The sequence below is a fragment of the Neophocaena asiaeorientalis genome, unplaced genomic scaffold (genome assembly GCF_003031525.2).
Source record: "Neophocaena asiaeorientalis asiaeorientalis breed wild unplaced genomic scaffold, Neophocaena_asiaeorientalis_V1.1 scaffold15, whole genome shotgun sequence".
NCBI classification, from domain to species: Eukaryota; Metazoa; Chordata; class Mammalia; order Artiodactyla; family Phocoenidae; genus Neophocaena; species Neophocaena asiaeorientalis.
The window spans coordinates 7,109,055-7,128,680 of NW_020185328.1; the positions used below are offsets into that span (position 1 = coordinate 7,109,055).

Consider the following 19,626-nt stretch of genomic DNA (forward strand, 5'->3'; position numbering starts at 1 on the left):
ATACTTGCTAATTTAAGCATGAGGGGAAATATTAAAGGATATCAATTAGCACACAGAATCTTCCCCAGGACAAAGTAGAAAGCCAGGTTTGGAATTTTCACAGTGAGAAATGGTGTCCAGAATCACACCCCAAAACTAATCCTTTGAAGGCACACTGCCACCCCAGCTAGGCACACACACCAACACTTGTGTTTCTGGCACCAACAATGCGGGGCACCCAGTCTGTGGCTGGGCAACAGTACCACTGGAAATTAGATGGAGCTATTCTACCACTGCTACTTTGCCAAGATAGAATAGACTCTCCTTTTGTGTGTCATCAGCTCTGATGTCAGAGTCTGAAATAACATGTTGATTGGAATAACCTGTAGATAAGAGTCCAACCAGGACATGGTTGAGAGTGAAAGGGTCACTATTAAAAATTATTCTAGGATAACAAGCCTAAACCAGGACATATGGTCACCCTCTACTAATTCTGTGCCCCTAACTGCAAAGGAGGCTTGGAAAGCATATTTTCAGCTTCTATGATAAAGGGTGATCTTGGCCTCTAGTCAGTACTTTCAGTATAGGGAATTTCCCAAATGTCAGAAGAGGTTATAAGTCTGGATTGGACAAAGAGAAGGTCAAATGCCCACTACTGAGTAATCAATTTAACAGTTAATGTTAAAAAACTATCTTAGATAATACAATTAATGAGGTCTTCCTCACTCTAAAGCTTGCTGCCTTTTCATTATACCATGCTTTGTATACCGCAGCATGACATTTCTCGGTTAAGGGGACATCAGAACCTCCTACACAGTAATGCGAACATACAGAGTACTAGGCCCCACGCTAACATATTGAGCCAAAATTTTGGGAAATGGTGCTCTGTCCAGAGTATGAAATTTTTAACATCTTCTATGGGGGTGAAAGGGGAATCAATTTGAAAGGAGATACTTGTGGAAATGAGGCTATGAGTACCTTTTAGATACTTACTAGTTTCCTGAACTCTTCCATTGTGCAAGGTAAATTTTTTTAACATCTTTATTGGAGTATAATTGCTTTACACTGGTGTGTTAGTTTCTGCTTTATAATAAAGTGAACCAGCTATACATATACATATATCCCCATATCTCCTCCCTTTTGTATCTCCCTCGCACCTTCCCTATCCCACCCCTCTAGGTGGTCACAAAGCACCAAGCTGATCTCCCTGGGCTATGCAGCTGCTTCTCACTAGCTAGCTATTTTACATTTGGTAGTGTATATATGTCCATGACACTCTCTCACTTCATCCCAGCTTACCCTTCCCCTCTCCGTGTCCTCAAGTCCATTCTGTACATCTGCGTCTTTATTCCTGTCCTGCCCCTAGTTTTTTCAGATATATGTGTTAGCATACAGTATTTGTTTTTCTCTTTCTGACTTACTTCACTCTGTATGACAGACTCTAGGTCCATCCACCTCACTAAAAATAACTCAATTTTGGTTTTTTTTATGGCTGAGTAATATTCCATTGTATATATGTGTCACATCTTCTTTATCCATTCATCAGTCGATGGACACTTAGGTTGCTTCCATGTCCTGGCTATTGTAAATAGAGCTGCAATGAACATTGTGGTACATGATTCTTCTTGAATTATGGTTTTCTCAGGGTATATGCCCAGTAGTGGGATTGCTGGGTCATATGGTATGCAAGGTAGATTTGATTAGATGCATTCCATAGATTTATGGGAGCTAGAAGAAAGCCTGCTTAATGTGGAAATAGGCTAGAGGATAGAATTCTAACTTTTTAAACTGGTGGCACTTAATTTCCTTTATTATTGTCATTAATTGGCAATTTCCAGGAGTCTCTCAGGCACTTAGAAAAGTCCCTGATACTACACATGAGCAGGTTGAGAAATAGAGGATTCCAGATAACATATGTTTCCCTTTCTTTTGATGACAGTGAATGCTCAGGACAATGAAGATCATGTTCCACTCCACTTCTGTTCCCGCTTTGGACACCACGATATAGTGAAGTACCTGCTCCAGAGCAATTTAGAAGTTCAGCCACATGTTGTTAATATCTATGGAGACACCCCTTTGCACCTGTGAGTATTATGTATACTTCCATAGGTACTGCAGGTATACTACGTGTACCTTCTTACTATCCTCAAAATATTTTCTTAACTCTAGGGCATGCTACAATGGCAAATTTGAAGTTGCCAAGGAGATCATCCAAATATCAGGAATAGAAAGTCTGACTAAAGAAAACATCTTCAGTGAAACGGCTTTTCACAGGTAAAAGAATATTTAAGTGCAATAGCCTCTAAACTTAGCTAACACCCTACAACACTGGAAGTCATGTACATGAAGCAAGAATGAATAGTGGCAGATGTTGCGATCAGAGAGCAAGACCAGAGGGTGGCCAGAGGACAAGGAGCCCAAGCTAGATGCACAGAGAAAAGGTAGACGCAGATGCTGCAGTCAGTACAACAGATGGGGCCAGAGCCAGATGCTGCCTTCCTGGCAGCAGCCACAAAGACAGGGACTGATGTTGCCAAGGCAACAGGCATATCAACATCTGTAAGCATATTGCTCCTATTCCACTACACTCTGCAGAAAGCTGCCAAAAGGAGCAGTGCCCATAATCCTCTTCCGACAAGAATATCATTACCAGAATTCATCAGCATCAAATGTGACATTTTTTCCTTACCACTTAAACCTTATGTGCAAATGTATCTACCTATCTAAGACATCCATCTGTCAGCCTGTAAGAGCTTAGTCAGGGTGGCCACTGAGGTACCTAAGAAGGCATTAGCTCCTTGCTAGGAATCGATTACAGTCCTTTGCAACGTGCTCTGGAAAAGCACCCTGAAGGAGCAGCTGGGTTTGGAAAAGTTGTGACAAAGAAAAAAGGAAAGAGAGAGAGAGGGAGGGAAAAGTTTGCTAAGAACTCAAGCACATAACTCCCTAAAATGTCCTAAGGGAAAGCAGATGTTTTATAAAATTTAAAACCCTCATTTTTTAACAGGTTACTGTTTTGCTTATAAAAATAAAAACATAGTCATTTGAATTGAGTAAATCTTGAATGTAAGATTATTTACCTACATATTACAGATGTCTTGGCTAGTTAGCAACCTCTAAAACATGTATTTGAGACTAGTATGTTATTTACGTAGTGTTTGTCCTGTACTAGTGAATAAGAGAAATGAGACACTTTTTTTTAATACTGAACTAAAATTAAGCTTACACTTCTGTATCAGGCATCAACTTGTCAAATTTCACTTGGATTTCCAGATTTTTCTTATCACCCAAAGAGGTCAGCCAAAAGGGAGGTGAAGAAAACTACCATTTATGGAACAGTGAATATGTGCTGGATGATTTGCATCCATTATCTCATTTAATCCTCCAAACCATTTTATGAAGTTGGATTTACTATCCCTTTTTTACCAATGAGAAAATTGAGGCTCAAGAAAACTAAGTAACTTGCCAAAGATTCTTATGGCTAGAAAAACATGTACTAAATGCCTGACTAATTCCAAATCCTGTGTTTTTATATATCTTCATGTTCTAGTACCAAAATATTTTGTCTGTTTTCTACACACTCTGTAACAGAACAGATGCAAGAACTCTTCAGATCATGCCTTCAAAGTGTACCAGTGGAATTTGTCCCTGAAGGGGGCAGTTGGCAGAACTGTTATGTATGGGTTACTAGTGTCCTCTACCCATTAGGTCATTCTTGTGGAGGCTGACACCACAGGCTAATTTTCAAATCATTTTGCTACTTTGTGCACATAAATTGAAACCAACTATGATCAGAGGGTTATTGTCACCTTCAGAAGATTGTCTATATGACAAGATTAGTGAAGTGAGTTAAAAGTATGTACCCAATTGTTTTATTTTGTGCAAACCTGTGGCTGCTAGGAATAACATATTAATATTTTCATTCTATTCATTTTAAGTACATATTTATAAAAGAAATTCTCCTTTTACATAAGGAACTGACTACAGTTACGAATTTTTCTATGTACAAATCACAGTGCTTTACACATAGTCAGCACTTAGTACATTCCTGTTATTGTTTTCATATGTCTGTATGTATACACATTTGTATACACACGTATACACACACACATATATATATATATATATATATATATATATGTTCTGAATTCGTCATTTCCTATAAATAGTTGCTTTGAACAGAAATAATGAGGTAATTCAGACAACGGAACATTGAAAGTATAGTGTTGGGCTTCCCTGGTGGCGCAGTGGTTGAGAGTCCGCCTGCCGATGCAGGGGACACGGGTTCGTGCCCCGGTACGGGAAGAAATAATTAATGGTGATATGATCTATTACACTGAGATGGTTGTTTTTTATTCACTTAATTATGCAAGAAAGGTTTGTTAAGGACCTGCCTTGTGTTGTTGCTGGTAGGAACATTAACATGACACAGTTCCTTCCCTCCTTAAGGGAACTCTATTGTAAGGTATCAAAAGACACAGAGGTGTATTCATTACCATAACACAATATGATAAGTGCCATAAAACTGAAATTACAAGGAAGCAGAGGAGATAGTAATGAACTCAGCCTTTGGTACATGAGAAGACTTCATAGAGGAAGCATTAGTTCAACTAGATAAATAATGGCATTTATTTAAAGAAAATAATAATATCCCATGAGAGAAAAAGGATTTAGGCAAAGTCATCCCAGGGAGAGGAAAGAGTAAGACCCAGTGAACTACCACTTCTAGAACAAATCTGGAAGGAAAAAACACTGTTTCTCTGTACTCTACCTCAACACTCAATACCTCACTTCTGAAACACATGATACCAGTTTTGTGTGAGATTTTTCTACGCCAAACAATTCTCCAGTTCTCTACAGACACCAAGTGGGTGTCCTAAAATTCATTTCACTTTGGCACTGCCTACCTGGAATTAGCATCAGATCTCACAAGACTGCCCCTCTTCCCACTTCAGGTGCAATCACAAGTCTAACTTGTCACCTAAATCTCTCAGAACCTTCCTGTGTTCCCCCATTCCATTCAGTTGCCCTGCAGAATGCCTAGAAAAGAATTAATATCATAGGAAATATTTAATAAGAAAATGCTAGAAATTTTATACAGCTCCTTTCTTTTTTTTTTTTTTTTTTTTTTTTTTTGCGGTACGCGGGCCTCTCACTGTTGTGGCCTCTCCCGTTGCGGAGCACAGGCTCCAGACGCGCAGGCTCAGTGGCCATGGCTCACAGGCCTAGGAATGAACCCGTGTCCCCTGCATTGGCAGGCGAACTCTCAACCACTGCACCACCAGGGAAACCCACAGCTCCTTTCTTGAAGGCCCATATTTGAGAATCTTAGGATTTTATTGCTTTATGTGCTTTTTTTTTCTTATCACCTCCTTCTCCTCTCTCTTTCCCTCCTTCTCTCATCTGTCTTTTTGGCACTTATATAAACATCAGCATCTAGAATAGCCTGGGTGAATCAGGACTGTTTTAATTTTTTAGGGCTACCATAACTAAATACTACAGACTGGGTGGCTTGAGCACCAGAAATTTATTTTCTCACAATTCTAGAGGCTGGAAGTCCAAGATCAAGGTGTCAGGTTTGGTTTCTTCCGAGGCCTTTCTCTTTGTATTGCAGATAGCCACCTTCTTTTTGTGTCTTTACATGGTTGTCCCTCTGTTCATGTCATCTGTATACTAATATTCCCTTCTTATAAGGACACCAGTCATATTTGGAGAGGGTCCATCCTAATTATTCCATTTCCACTTAATTACCTCTGTAAATTATACCTCTTTAAATTATAGTCACATTATAAGGTTATGGGAGTTAGGGCTTCAACATATTAATTTGGAGTACATACATTCAGCCTTCTAATTTCCCTGTGTTATATTTTTGCAGTGCTTGTACCTATGGCAAGAGCATTGACCTGGTTAAATTTCTTCTTGATCAGAATGTCATAAGCATCAACCACCAAGGAAGGGATGGGCACACAGGTAAGACTGTGGTGAGAACATCACCAGTTTCTGATGCATGTGAATGCTCAAGAAAAGTGGTGGGGGAGGGGAGGGGTGTGGGAGTGGTCAACCCCAATGAGGGGGAATATTTTATCAATGACATCATTTAAATTGATGGTGCATGGTGATAGTAAAAAGCAGTCTGACTTTGCTCAGTTTCATTATTGTGCTAAAGTATCTACAGTCAATGCACCCATTATGATGTGCACCAGGAACAGACTGATCCCACTGCCTTGCCCTTGGCTTGCTGCTGAAAAAAAACCCTTGTTTGGGGTCTTTGTTCTTTGATTTGTACAAAGTTGCTAACATTTATTCTGGTAATTACAGTGGATAGAGAAATACTAGAAATTGTGCTAAGCAAAAGGTAGTCTATATAGATCAACTAGGTACTTCTTTTCCTAAACTATGTCTTGTTTGCTCAAAGACAGAATTAATTCTTTGTCAAAGAAATCAACCCGTGCTGTATATCTCTGGCAACAATCCTATTATGTGGTAGTGACTGTCTTTTGAAAATTGGGTTTCAGTTTTCCCCTTTTCTCCTTTCACACTTTCATTCTTATTCTATTATAGGATTGCACTCTGCTTGCTACCATGGTCACATTCACCTGGTTCAGTTCTTACTGGATAATGGAGCTGATATGAATCTGGTAGCTTGTGATCCAAGCAGGTCTAGTGGTGAAAAAGATGAGCAGACGTGTTTAATGTGGGCTTATGAAAAAGGTATATTTTTCACCATTGCATCTCTATAGTGATAACATTGAACTCTGTGCACAGATTATGCCAGTGCCTCAATAACTCTTTTGCTTGCATGACTTGTATACTCCCATTTCCTCTGGAGATTGTATTTGAATCGTTGGAGACTGGGATCAAAGAGTACAATAGGGAAAGCAACTCCTGGGCTGCAGATGAGCTGAAGACATTCTTGGTATTGGCATTTTGAAGGGAGAAGGAGATATCACATTTCTAGATACTGGAGAAACAAAATTGTGATAGGTAATGATAGCTACTTTCTTAGAGTAGATGCAGAACTAGTCTTTACCTCTTATATAGGAGAATTTTGATGTGGATTCAAATTATTAAAAATGAAATTAATGCAAAGAAAGAAAGGGAGTATTTGTCACATCTAACTCTGCTAACAATGCCTGCACTAGAAAAAGTAAGGCAACCAATGTTTAGTGCTTAAGTATAAACTTATTTGAGCTCAATGAGGTGAAAGCTTGGACAGAACACCTGGTTTTAAATCAAACCATGTTGCTTGATCTTGGGCAGGTTATTTATTCTTGCTAAGCTTTAGTTTTTCATCTGAAAAATGAGGACAATAACAACTTCATAAGATTGTAAAGATTAAATTAGATAATATGTGCAAATTGCTTATAAATGTGGCTGGCACAAAATAAATACCTAATAATTGGCATTTCAGTAATAATAACAGTGGTAATAGGAGTAGTCCAGAAATAAAGATTATTAATAGTGAATTTTTCATTTTAAAGGAGAGGAAACTAGACACAATTAGAAGGTCAAATAGCATCTTTGTCATTGTTATTACAATATACTATACCTCTTAAGAGAGCTCTACATAAACGCATAAACTCCAACAGAGTGTAAATTTTCAGGTGACATGGAACAGTACTGAAATCAGAGTTACAACTAAATACTGTAAAATATATCAGACTTTGATGCCTGCATTGTCTTATTAGGATGTTTAAAGTATGTAAAGAAGTATTCTTATCTTTTTAAATGTTAGAATCTTAGAAAACCGTACTTAAAAACAGCAATTACTAAACTGGAAGATTTCTTAGGCTACCAAGATGATCTAAAAGGTTTTCTGCCTGAAATAGGACATGGAAGTCCATTAATGAACAGAGAGATGAAGTTTGATGGATAGAAATAGAGAGCTATTGTAAGCATATAGACAAGGAGAAAGAAAAACATATAGGTCTGAAGACTGCTATAAGGAAATGATATAGGAGTTACTTTACTAGAGACAAGTGAACAGACATAGAATAGCAAGGAATGAGTTAAGATATAGGCCTGTTATGTTTTTTACTTTTTACTTGAGTATTGTATAAACACACACGTGCGTGCGGACATGCGTACTTGCACGTTATAGCTCAATGAATTTTCACAAACTGAACTCACTCAGCGTCCAGATGAAGAAACTGAACATGGTCAGCACCCAGAAGCCCTACTTACATTGTCTTCCACTCACTCTCCGAAGAGGGTACCACTGCCTTTTCGAGGCATAGACTAGCTTTACCTCTTTCTGTACTTAATATAAGTGAAACACTATGCTATATACATCTTTATGTCTGGCCTCTTTTGACCAACAGTTTGTGAGATTCATCCATATTGTTGCAGGTAGCTCTAGACTGTTCATTCTTGTATGGTATTATGCTTTTAATTATATCACAATTCATTCATTCTGCTTTTTCAGGACATTTGGATAATTTTCAATTGGGGACTATTAGGAACACTATTGTTGTACGTGTACATGTCATGTACATGTCTTTTGATGAATAACTATATACATTTCTGTTAGGTATAACTGCCTTCTACTTTGTGTAAAAGAAAGTCCAGGTAATTATATATTTGCATATCAGTTGGAAAATCTTACATATTCTGAAGCCTCGAGAGGCCTTACTAAGTTCTAGTTATTTTGCATTTATTCCAGTGATTCTCAGACAGTGTCTCTCAATAAATTTGAGTTTCAGAGAAAGACTGTTTACAAGTCATTAGTCTTCCGGAAGACAGCTCAGAAGGAGCTGCTGCAGCTTATCTCTTCACAGGGTTTGGCTTTGTTTGTTTTTACTTGAGAGTAATGGTTGAAAACTGGCTTTACTTTTATTTTTTTGTGGAATTCCACACTTTATAAAACAGTGAATCATTGTGTAAGCTCCTAAGATGTCCTACCAAAGGACAACAATAAAAATCCTTTAGCTTAGAGGACTTACCCACTGGTCTCTGCAATATATGCCATACTTGTCACCTTATTTGTTCAACTAATGTGCCAGGCATCAGTGTTGCATTTCATTATTACTATGAATTTTAACAAATTGAATGTTACTACTCAGGAGACAGATGGATGTTTTGCATATGTTCTAGGGCAGAGCAAGTTAAACCAACAAAATAAATTTGTTGCTATTTTCTCTTGCTAGAGAAACGTTGCATTGTTTTCATGTGTTCAGGGAAGATTGAAATGGCCTTGTTAAAATACTGTCAGCAGTGCACTGTCCCTGTTTTCTTTGGCTTTGCTTTCTCCTTCAGAGAGGGAGTCACCAAATTAATTGATATGGCGTACCAAGGATTTTCTTGAGCAACTTGGAGATGGAGTTGAAAAAGCACTAAAACTTCACTTGGAGTTCTTTCTTTGTGGAATAGAGATGATGTAAAAGTGGCCCCATCATGGCTTGCCCTGTACCCTATCCAGTCCTTAGAAAACTCAGAAGAGACTTCATAACCAGGGTCTGTCTATTTAAAAAGGAATACTTTTGAATGTGCCCAGTTTGAATAGCTCATCTTAGTCTACCCTCTTAAGCTAGAACTAGGAGGCTTTCTCAACAGCACTCATCTCTGAATGGTTAGAAGGCAAATTTTTCATCTGTCCCAGACAAAAATTTTAGCTGACCCTCTCTGCTATTCTGTTATAGCACATTCAGAGGTGCTTTGGAGTTCTGAAAAGAATTACCTACTATCTTTTGGAATATTTTTAGAAAAGAGTTTACTCACTATGGCTCCCTGTGGGATCAGGTATGAAAAATATTTTCCATTTACATAGCCCTTTTAACCTAAAGATATCAAAATCAATCTTAGAAATAATTTTCCTGGTGACCTTGGTTCTAACCAGTAACCAGAAGCCTACTCGTTTAAGTTTCAATATTTCACTGCCAGATTGCTCAGAGCTCCAATTTTATAATACTTAGAATGTTTCCTTTCCCCAGTCTGTCCTCCCTCTTCTTTTCTACCGTTCCATCTGAGAGTAGCCATAGCTGTCTCACTCACTTGGATTTGTTCTGCTCTTTCCCTTGGGTACAAAGGACTTCTATGAATCAATTTAAATTAGCCAGAAGAAATAGCCAGCAGCCTGCTTATGTGCAAATCCTCTGCCCTAATCACCAGTAGGGAAAACCCATTGAAAAGACCTACACATAATCTTACATCCATTGCATTAAAGATGAAACTGCTGAATTGAAAAGATCTCAGCCAATTAGAATTGAGCACATAGCTCAATAGTGTGTCTGGCAGTTAGATTTGAAAAGGCTGCCTTTGACAAAGAAAAGCACTCCTTTATGTCAGGCTGTTTAGGGTCAGAAAATAACCCAAACTAGAAACAGAACTAAAACTTATTTGCTTCAGTACTGACACCAGTTAAAGTAATTTACAGAGGCTCCTATCCCAATATCTAATTACCCAGAATACAATATTTGTATACAGCAGAACTACTCTAATTCACAGTGACAGGGATCTGCAGTTGGAGAATTAGTGAGTAAGTGAGCAAAAACAATAAAAATCAAGGTTCCTGTACCATGATATATACTTTGTTCATTCCTTTTGACAAGTGTAGTGTGGTGTGAATTATTTATAGTAAATGTACCATAGTGTATTCTCTAAAAGTAATGAAGTCTTACAGTTGTGAGTTTCTACAGCTTTCAGCCAGTAAAAAATAACTAAGAGATAAGGGTGAGGGAGGAGTAGAAGGAAGAAGAAGTGGCGTCATTAAATATTTTGATAACTCTTCATCCATGGATTATAAACTCCCAAGCTTCTTCTATATTGAATTCTTACTTCTTTGGAGTTTACTTAGTTTAATGAACATAGTTTAGTGTGCTAGGGTGGATTGGGTTGGGATAGAGGAAGGAATAAACAAAAGATTTAGATGGCATTTTAAAATCTATGTGCAATTTTGTGTCTACTGGTTACCTTTCTACATGTTTAGTTAACTCTATCTTTTAAAAAATAAATAAATAAAATAATACCAACTCTCATTAGAATAGGAAGAACTTTTACTCTTATGGGGGAAAACACAAAAAATTTTGAGACATAATAACTGTGTAAGAAGCTACAAACATTAATACAAACAGCAGAAGAGAACTTACATTGATTAATCACTTATTACATATGCATACATAATATGTATATAATTTAATTATCAAAATAACCCTTTAAATTGGTATTACCTTTGTATTACAGATAAAATGTTTGAGACTTGGAGGTGTTGTCACACTAGCTCGAACCACACAGCTCTTAGGTGGAGAGCTGATACCAAACAGAGGTCTGTCTCATTGCACAGTTCAACTGCTTACCACCTCACTCAGAATCAGATAGATCTAAGTCCAAATCCCATACTTATTACTTAATGACCTTGGGCAAGTTATTTAACTGAGCCTTAATCTTCAAATTTAAAATGAGTAAATTAATAACCACTTTAAGAATTCTGCTGAGGGTTAGGGATAAGATGTAAATGTCTGGATCACAGATTCTCAATAAAAATAGTGGTATCTGTTGTTATTAAGTGGATAGCAGAGATACAATCATGCTCCCCAAAGCTTCCAAATCTTACAGTCTTTCCTCATTTACAACATGCTTTAGTGTCCAGTAAGAAATATGACATTGACATATTAGGATAATGGTCATTTTCTTTAAACCTCCTAATGAAGCATTTTATCCCTGCCAAACACCACTAGACAAACCCGGAATATATAAAAGCTTGTGTTATTTGGTTGTATATATATTTCTTGTTTATGACTTAAGTAATACCATTCATTTAAAACTTAAAATTTAAGGACTACAGCAAGATCAAAGAGGTTTTGAAAATCACTAATCAAAATATTAAGCAATTTAAAATCATTGTTCTAATATGTATAGTTGCGTGCAAATATATAACATAATATTTTAAAATTTTAGTACAAATTTGCAAGTCTCATTACTACAGCAGGGTTTTCCTCCTCAGTCATGGAGAAGTATCAAAGATTCTGTGGCCACGTTTTCAAAACATCACACCATCTGACGTGCTGCATCCCTTTACTTGGATACCTGAGGAGCAATTAAAACTCAACAAGTCCAAAGTTGAACTTAATATCTTTTTTGTCCTCATCAGTCAGGTTCTTCTACCATATCCCTTATTCATTATGTCATTTAACGGCATTGCCGTTCACTTAGCACCTGAGTCAAAAATCTGGACTGATGCTTGACTACTTTTTCTCTCTCAACCTCCATTCCCCCATATCCATTCAATCAAAAAGTATTTTTATTTTACTTCATACTTATATTTTGAATCCATCCTTTTTTTTTTATTGTCACTGTTTTAATCCATAACCTTATCCTCCTTCTCCTGATCCACTTTAATAGTCTCATAACTACTTATTTTTTGTCTTCGGCATCTTTTGATTCCATTTTCTAACTGTAGTCTGAAAGATGTATCCAAGCTGTAAATAGGACCATATCATTCCCAGCTTAAAATCCCTCACTGACACACTATCACCTTAGGAAAAAAAAGTCTCAGTTTATTATCGTGGCATACCTGTGCCCTTCTTACCTCTCAAACCTCATATCCAGTCCCTCCTGGCACACGAGTGACCCCACATGCTGCAATCGTCATCACATTCACTAGATCCCTACCATTCACTAGGGTTTCACTCTATGCCAAGCACATTCTATATCACATTATCCCATCAAATCTACACAACAACCCTGTTAAGCCAGCATCTGTTTACATGGTAGTTATGCAAAACTACTCGCTCCTCTATGCATATCATGTTATTCCATGCTTCCAAGCCTTTTCTCAAGCAGTCCTCTCTTTCTCTACACCCTCCCACCCTGACTACCTGACTTCACTTCTTAAATTTCTTAATTGTATTTAACCTTCAAGGCTCAGTTTATGGATCCTCTCTTCCAGAAAGTCTCCCCTGACATTCCAGCCTAATACACCCATCCTTTCTTGATGTTTTATTGTGCCATACGCACATTTCTATCTCATGTTGAAACACTCTCCCCCTAAACTTTTTGAGAACAAACATTTGGGCTGTTAATCTTGATCTTCCAAAAACGTAGTTCAATGGCTGATTCCTAATAGCTGCTCAATACACATTTGTTGAAGTGAAATAGAGAAGGAGCAGATATTTCAGTCATAACATTCTATTCCATGTCTCACTAAATGGCATCTGATCAGTCATAATATAGTTGATCTTTTCAAGAATACTAATTACCGCTATTCTGTTTTCTCTGTAGGGATTTTTGAAATATCATAGGTTTTTTATTAACTGAACAATCCTAATACTCAAATTAATAGGCAGAAGATTTTAAAGAATATTCTAAATACAGCTCCTCTTTCTATTCATTGGAACTGCAAAATGTTTTACTCTGACTAGAATTCTTTTATTTTCCTTTTTTGCTTAATCAACTCATGCTTCTCTTTCAAGTTCAGCTTAAAGGACAGTTCCTCAAGGAACTCTTCCCTGACCCCTCCAGCCTATTGTAAAACAGCATCGTTATGCACATTCACAGCATCCTCTACCTTTCCTTCCTAAAGCTTGGCCAAATACAATTTTGAGTGAACATTTATATATATTTTTTCTTTTCTACTACACAACATTCATTACAACAGTAAAGAGCATTTCTGTTTCAACATTACACTCTCGTACTTTGTACCATTCGTTCATTCATTCAAAAAGAGTGTTATAAACTTAATATGTTCTAGACAGTATACTAGGAACTGAGGTAAAACAGTGAGTGAAACAGACAATATCCCCCTGCGCTTAAAAAGTTTGCATTTCTAACAGAAAACACAGGTCATGAGCAAGATAACAAATGGAAACTATCAGATAATAATAAGAGCTATGAATAAAATAAAAAGTAAGTAAAAAGTAAAGTAAAAAGTACAAAGATGGTAAGTAAAAAGTTCAAGGACACTAAAATGGAAAAGTCACAGAGGGCTTCCCTGGGAAGATGTTGTTTGAGCTGGTCTCTCATGGACACTCAATAAATATTTGTGGAAGGAAAGGGAAGGGAAAATAAAGGCAAAATAGGAAGGGAGAAAAAGAGAAAAGAGGAATGTTAAATGGCTTGGTTTGTATATAATGTCCTTTTGGCGAAAGCATTCATCCTTGTGGATTCTTATCTCAAGATGAAGGAGGACTGGTGACATTCTTGTCTGGGCCTGGTGATTAAGGGATAAGAATCATGGAGGAAGCAGGGAGTATGTACTCTTTCTTGTGATATCAAAGTAAAATATCTTTCAGATTTAAGTCATGAGAAGATGTAGCAAGTCTGGAATATTTGTTGCCTCTGATTTAATTGTCAGTGAATGGGACCTGTACTGTCAGGAGGAAAATGAGCCATAGAAGTGCAAACATCAGAGGCCATCCTCTGATCTCACTTTTCAATGTTTCTGGAAAGTGCATTTTTAACATGATGGGAAAGGGGGATAGTAAAATATTGAGCAAAGTCTCATCAATATCATTGCTGTGAGAGTTTTATTTTTTGAGGCACATGTAAAGAATGGCCCAGGGCTTCCCTGGTGGCACAGTGGTTGAGAGTCCGCCTGCCGATGCAGGCGACACAGGTTCGTGCCCCGGTCCGGGAAGATCCCACATGCCGCGGAGCGGCTGGGCCCGTGAGCCATGGCCGCTGAGCCTGCGCGTCCGGAGCCTGTGCTCTGCAACGGGAGAGGCCACAACAGTGAGAGGCCCGCGTACTGAAAAAAAAAAAAAAAAAAAAAAAAAAAAAAAAAAAAAAAAAAAAAAAAAATGGCCCAAACTGCTCCTTTGGTGACCTAGGCATGTGGTACATACGAGATCAATAAGAATTTCTTGGCTTCCGTAATTAAGATCAAATCTCCATGTTTTCTACTTAATCTCAGACCCACAGGGTGTCAGAGTCACAAAGGTCTTAGTACTGGTGTCATTCACCATTAATCTTCAGATTTAGTTCTTAAAATGATTTTCGTAGCAAGCTTTCTTCTATGTTCTTAAAATAATTTCTCATAGCGATGAACAGCATTCATTGTTTCTAGGATGAAATGGTGGAGACTGAGAGACAACCTTATAGGGAAATAATAAAATTTGTACTTTTTCTTCTTGAATAATTAGGAATCCTCTGTTGTATACATGCCCGTGATGTAGATACTAAATTCTCCATGTAACAGCCCTTTGGATGGACTTGTAGCCTTAAAGAACAACCTAGGTTTTAAAATAAAGAGCTATTCAGAAAGTTTGGGGGGTGGGGTGGGGAAAATCACTCCAAATGTAAGGAGTAAAGGAACATAAGAAAAAGACAAATGAAAGGGGAAGCATGGCATTTCGAGAATATAGACGAGACTGGAAGAGTAGGGAGCAGGAAATGAAAGGCACTTCAAGCCAGCAGGAGAGTCCCATTTGCCAAAACCCTTGGGAGCACTAATGAATAATACTCTGAAAGTACAAATCATTATTCTAACTGCATTAGGCTAATATCATAGCAACCTCCTATTTGGGTAAAATACTTGGATGTAGATAGTACATTCTTAGATATGGGAAAACATTTTATTTAATTAGTGGGACTTCGATTATCTCTGGACATGTTCCATTAGTGTGCCTTGGTTATCTGGGTATATCCATTATCAGGAGTTTGGCTTACAAGTCCATTTAGTGAGTTCCATCAAGGCATTTTTCTGCTTAACCCCTCATAGCCAAGTATCAGGGAGCTGGGTCCTAGTGGTTTTCAGGTTTCTTTGCATACACTTGTAGTTTGTCAGTGCAGTGAGAGCAGAGGAGAATTTCCCATACATGTGTGCTTCAGCCCGCAGTTAGCGGGAGGTGGGAAATCAGGCGGAGATGCCTTCCAGAGCCAACGGGGCCTCTTGGCATTTCCCTGGCAGCCTCATGCTTATCATCAGCCAGAACTCAGGCACTCATTAGGCTCTTGATGAAAAGCATCCTAAAGAAAATGCCAGCAAATCGTACCACTGCGCTGGCAGGAAATTAAAACTGCTCAGAGCAAGTGGAGCCAAGAGGGCTGTTGAGATGAAAGGTAACATCAAGGGTGTGATCACTGACTCACACAGGCCTTCAGGATTCAAGATGTGGCTTTCTGCTTCACTAGGGAAAGCAGGAGGCCCTCTCGGCTGTCAGCCACAGTCAGTCCAGCAGAGGGGCTGAGACAGGTGAGGAGGTGGGATCTGTGAATTAAGCTTTGTTGTACTTGGGTAAATGCTTGTGATTTGGGTTGTTTTCTTTCCCCAAAGGAGCCTGTCCTAGGAAAAACAGAAATAAGAAAAAAAAAAGCTTGTTTTTGATTTGTTTTTCCTGGTCCCAAACACTTAAAGATCAAATTAAGTAAAATAAAAACTCCAAAAGCACCACAGGTCCTGTTAAAGTAGGATCAGACAGTGTGGATAGGAGCAGATAAAACCTTAGAACCTAAGAATCTAACAAGGGGACAGATGAAGGGGTGTTTTAATTCCAGAGGAAATTCTTGGTGGTGGTGCTAATTTATCCTTAGGCTCAAATGGCCATTAGCAATGGGGAAGAAAGAAGAACTGCACCAACATGCAAACAAAGCACACTGAGATTTGATTTTCATCACAACTAAAGGTGGTAGGCAGAGCAATGGCCCCCAAAGATGTCCAGGTCCTATTCCCTGGAACCTGTGAGTATGCTGCCTTACATGGCAAATAGCAAAGGGAATTAGGATTGCAGATGGAATGAAGGCTGATGACTAGCTGACTTTGAGAGAGAAAATATCCTGGATTTTCCAGGTGGGCCCAATGTAATGACAGGGGTCCTTAAATATGGAAGCAGAAACAGAAGCCGGAGTGATACGATGTGAGAAGGACTCAGGCCAGCTGTTGATGGCTTTGAAGATATAGAAAGGGGGCCGCAAGCCAAGAAATGTTGGTGGCCTCTAGAAGCTGGAAAAGGCAAGGAAACTGATGTTCCTCTAGGAGGAATGCAGCCCTGCCAACACCTTGATTTTAGCCCAGTGAGAACCGTGTCGGACTCTGACCTCCAGCACTATAAGATAACAAAGTTGAATTGTTTAGGCCGCTAGATTTGTGGTAATTAACAATGGCAGCAACAAAAATTGAATATATTGGTATTTAGAAAATTTATCTGAAGTTCCGAAAACAAGTTTCCAAGTTCATTTACAATTCTTGAGGCAAAATAGTGAAGTAAGAAAGCAGTGAAAATATCCAAAAGGCATATTTATGTGTTAGAACTGTTAGGCATATTACATATATAATCTCACTTAGTCTTTACAACAGCCTTATGAAGATGCATCATCAGTTGTAATCTGTAAACAAGGATATGTTTGAAAAGTAAAGACAAACCATGTCCTTCAATTAATTAAAATCCTCTAGTAGTCCCCCATCTCATCTGCATTAAAACACAAACTCCTTATCCTAACCTATAAAGCTATAAAGCTCCACATCAATAATACCAAAGTGTGGACTGCTGATCAACATCATCTGGGACTTTGTGAGAAAAGCAACTCTCAGGTCCCACTACAGGCCTTTTCAATCAGGATCTCTGAGAGTAGGGCTCAGGAATCTGTAGTTTAACATGCACTCCAGGTGATTCTCATATGATAACATGTGAGACGCACTACCCCACATGATGTGCACTCACCGACTTCTCCAGCCAAGCCTGGTACCACTCATCCTTGCTTGCGATGCTCCAGCCACACTGGCCATCTTTCATTTTCTGAACATGTCATGCTTTCTCTCATTTGGGGCTCTTTTCATTCTCTTTTCCTTCTGACTAGTAGGCTCTTCCTTTAGAAATTTACCTGTTGGCTTATGTCTTTCATGTTTTGAGGTCTCCCTGATTGTGAGCACATGAGAGTCCAAAGAAAGAGTATTGATGGGATTGGTTCCCCATTATTTCATCATAACCTGTGTCTATGATTTGAGAAAATCATAGATCTGCCAGTCATGAATCGAAAGCTATGGATGATAAGAAAACGGACACTAGCTGTTAACTCCGTAGATTTAAGTTTTGCTACAAGTTTTAACAATCATAGTCACAATTCTTTTTTTTTTTTTTTTCTTGAGGAATCTGGACTTGGAATGTTACATTTGAAAAAGCTTTTAGTGCTGATAAACATCTTAATCATTTCATCTCATGATCCTGCATGCTCTATTAATTTTAATTCTTTTCTGAAGGGAGGATTTAATAAGCAGGCACAACTCACAGCATATACTCTATACATTAGCTAGGTGTATTCAAACCAGTGTTAACTCTGAACCCTTCATAGTGGATAAGCACTTATACTTTTTCAGTTTCTAAATTTTGCCCTTTTTACAGTGAGTTCTGTTGCATTTCACAAGTTTCTTGGCAGGGTCTTTGAGGTTGATTTTGTTTTCTTCTTGTATAAATTAGCTACAGTAGATTATTTTCACAGTTAAAGCATAAGATAGTATCAAAGTGTAGTTCTATCGAAAATTGTTTCTACTCAGAGGAGCATTTTTATTTTTATATTTTATTTAGCATTTTCACAATTATAAGTCCCTAGTACAATTAACAAACTCCCCAATTTTGATGGTGTTATGTAATAAAAATTTATTTCTCAGTCATGTAACAGTCCAGGGTGGGCATTTCTGGTCAGTGGATGGCTTTCTCCCCTCCCGTATGGCCTCAGAGCCCTCTGCATCCAGCCAGCAGATAGGGAGAGGAGAGAAGACTCACTTACTTCTTACAGTCCAGGCCTGGAAGTGATTTCACTTTTGCTCATATTTACTTGATGGGAATTTGTCGCAAGGCCACAATTGGCTGCAAGGGGGATACGGAGTTGTTGTCCCTGGGTGGGCAGCCATTCCCAGTGACAAAATCACTCTGTGAATGGGAACTACAAATATTGGTAGGCAGCCAGCTGTCTCCTGCCACAAAAACCTATGCAGATTACCTTAATGCCCTGTTATACTGCAGTTGCCAGCCAAATGTAATGCTCAGTCACAGCAAATACATCTCTCCTTCCTGGTTACCAAATGTGCTTTTCACCCGTTTAATCGTGCTCTTATTATATACTCCCATAGCACTTGGTATGTACTCATTTAGAAATTCTCATCATTTTTATTATTTGTTCAATTACACTAAACTTCCTGAGGGTAGGACCATAGTTGCCTTGTTCATTGCATCCCCCATACCCAACATAGTGCCTAAAATAGCACATCACATATATCAGTCTTTTTTTTGTTAATTGAAGTGTACTTGACTTACAATATTATATTAGTTTCAGGTGTACAACTTAGTGATTCGATACTGTTATACATTACAAAATGATAGTAGAGTTTGAATGAATGAATGAAAGCACTAAATTCCTATTGCAATGTATTACCTCTTAAGATTAATCTTGTTTCAAGCTACCTTGGTTATTTTTCGATTAGGTGGTGAGCTGAATAAATCAAACAAGAATTAAGACCCTTTGTCCTTCTTGTCCTTCTTTGTCTTTTCATAAAGGACATGATGCAATTGTCACACTCCTGAAACATTATAAGAGACCTCAGGATGAATTGCCCTGTAATGAATATTCTCAGCCTGGAGGAGGTACCCCCTTTCTTATTAAATTTTCATTGTTAGTGCAATATTGTGCCTAAAGGTAAACCTGTGTTTCTATTACCAACATTCTGGGGTTAGGGATGAAGGCATGTCAGATCAGCTTTATTTTAAGAAGATTTACGTCTGG

General features: G+C 38.2%; 1 protein-coding gene across 1 annotated transcript in view; it reads left to right on the top strand.

The window, feature by feature from the left end:
* TNNI3K (TNNI3 interacting kinase) overlaps window positions 1-19,626 on the top strand; it is a 279,546-nt gene that overhangs the window by 87,157 nt on the left and 172,763 nt on the right. The window contains exons 8-12 of the mRNA XM_024734607.1: window positions 1,919-2,063; window positions 2,149-2,253; window positions 5,855-5,949; window positions 6,541-6,690; window positions 19,401-19,487. Coding sequence (XP_024590375.1) covers window positions 1,919-2,063; window positions 2,149-2,253; window positions 5,855-5,949; window positions 6,541-6,690; window positions 19,401-19,487 — 582 coding nt within the window. The remainder of the gene's footprint in view (window positions 1-1,918; window positions 2,064-2,148; window positions 2,254-5,854; window positions 5,950-6,540; window positions 6,691-19,400; window positions 19,488-19,626) is intronic.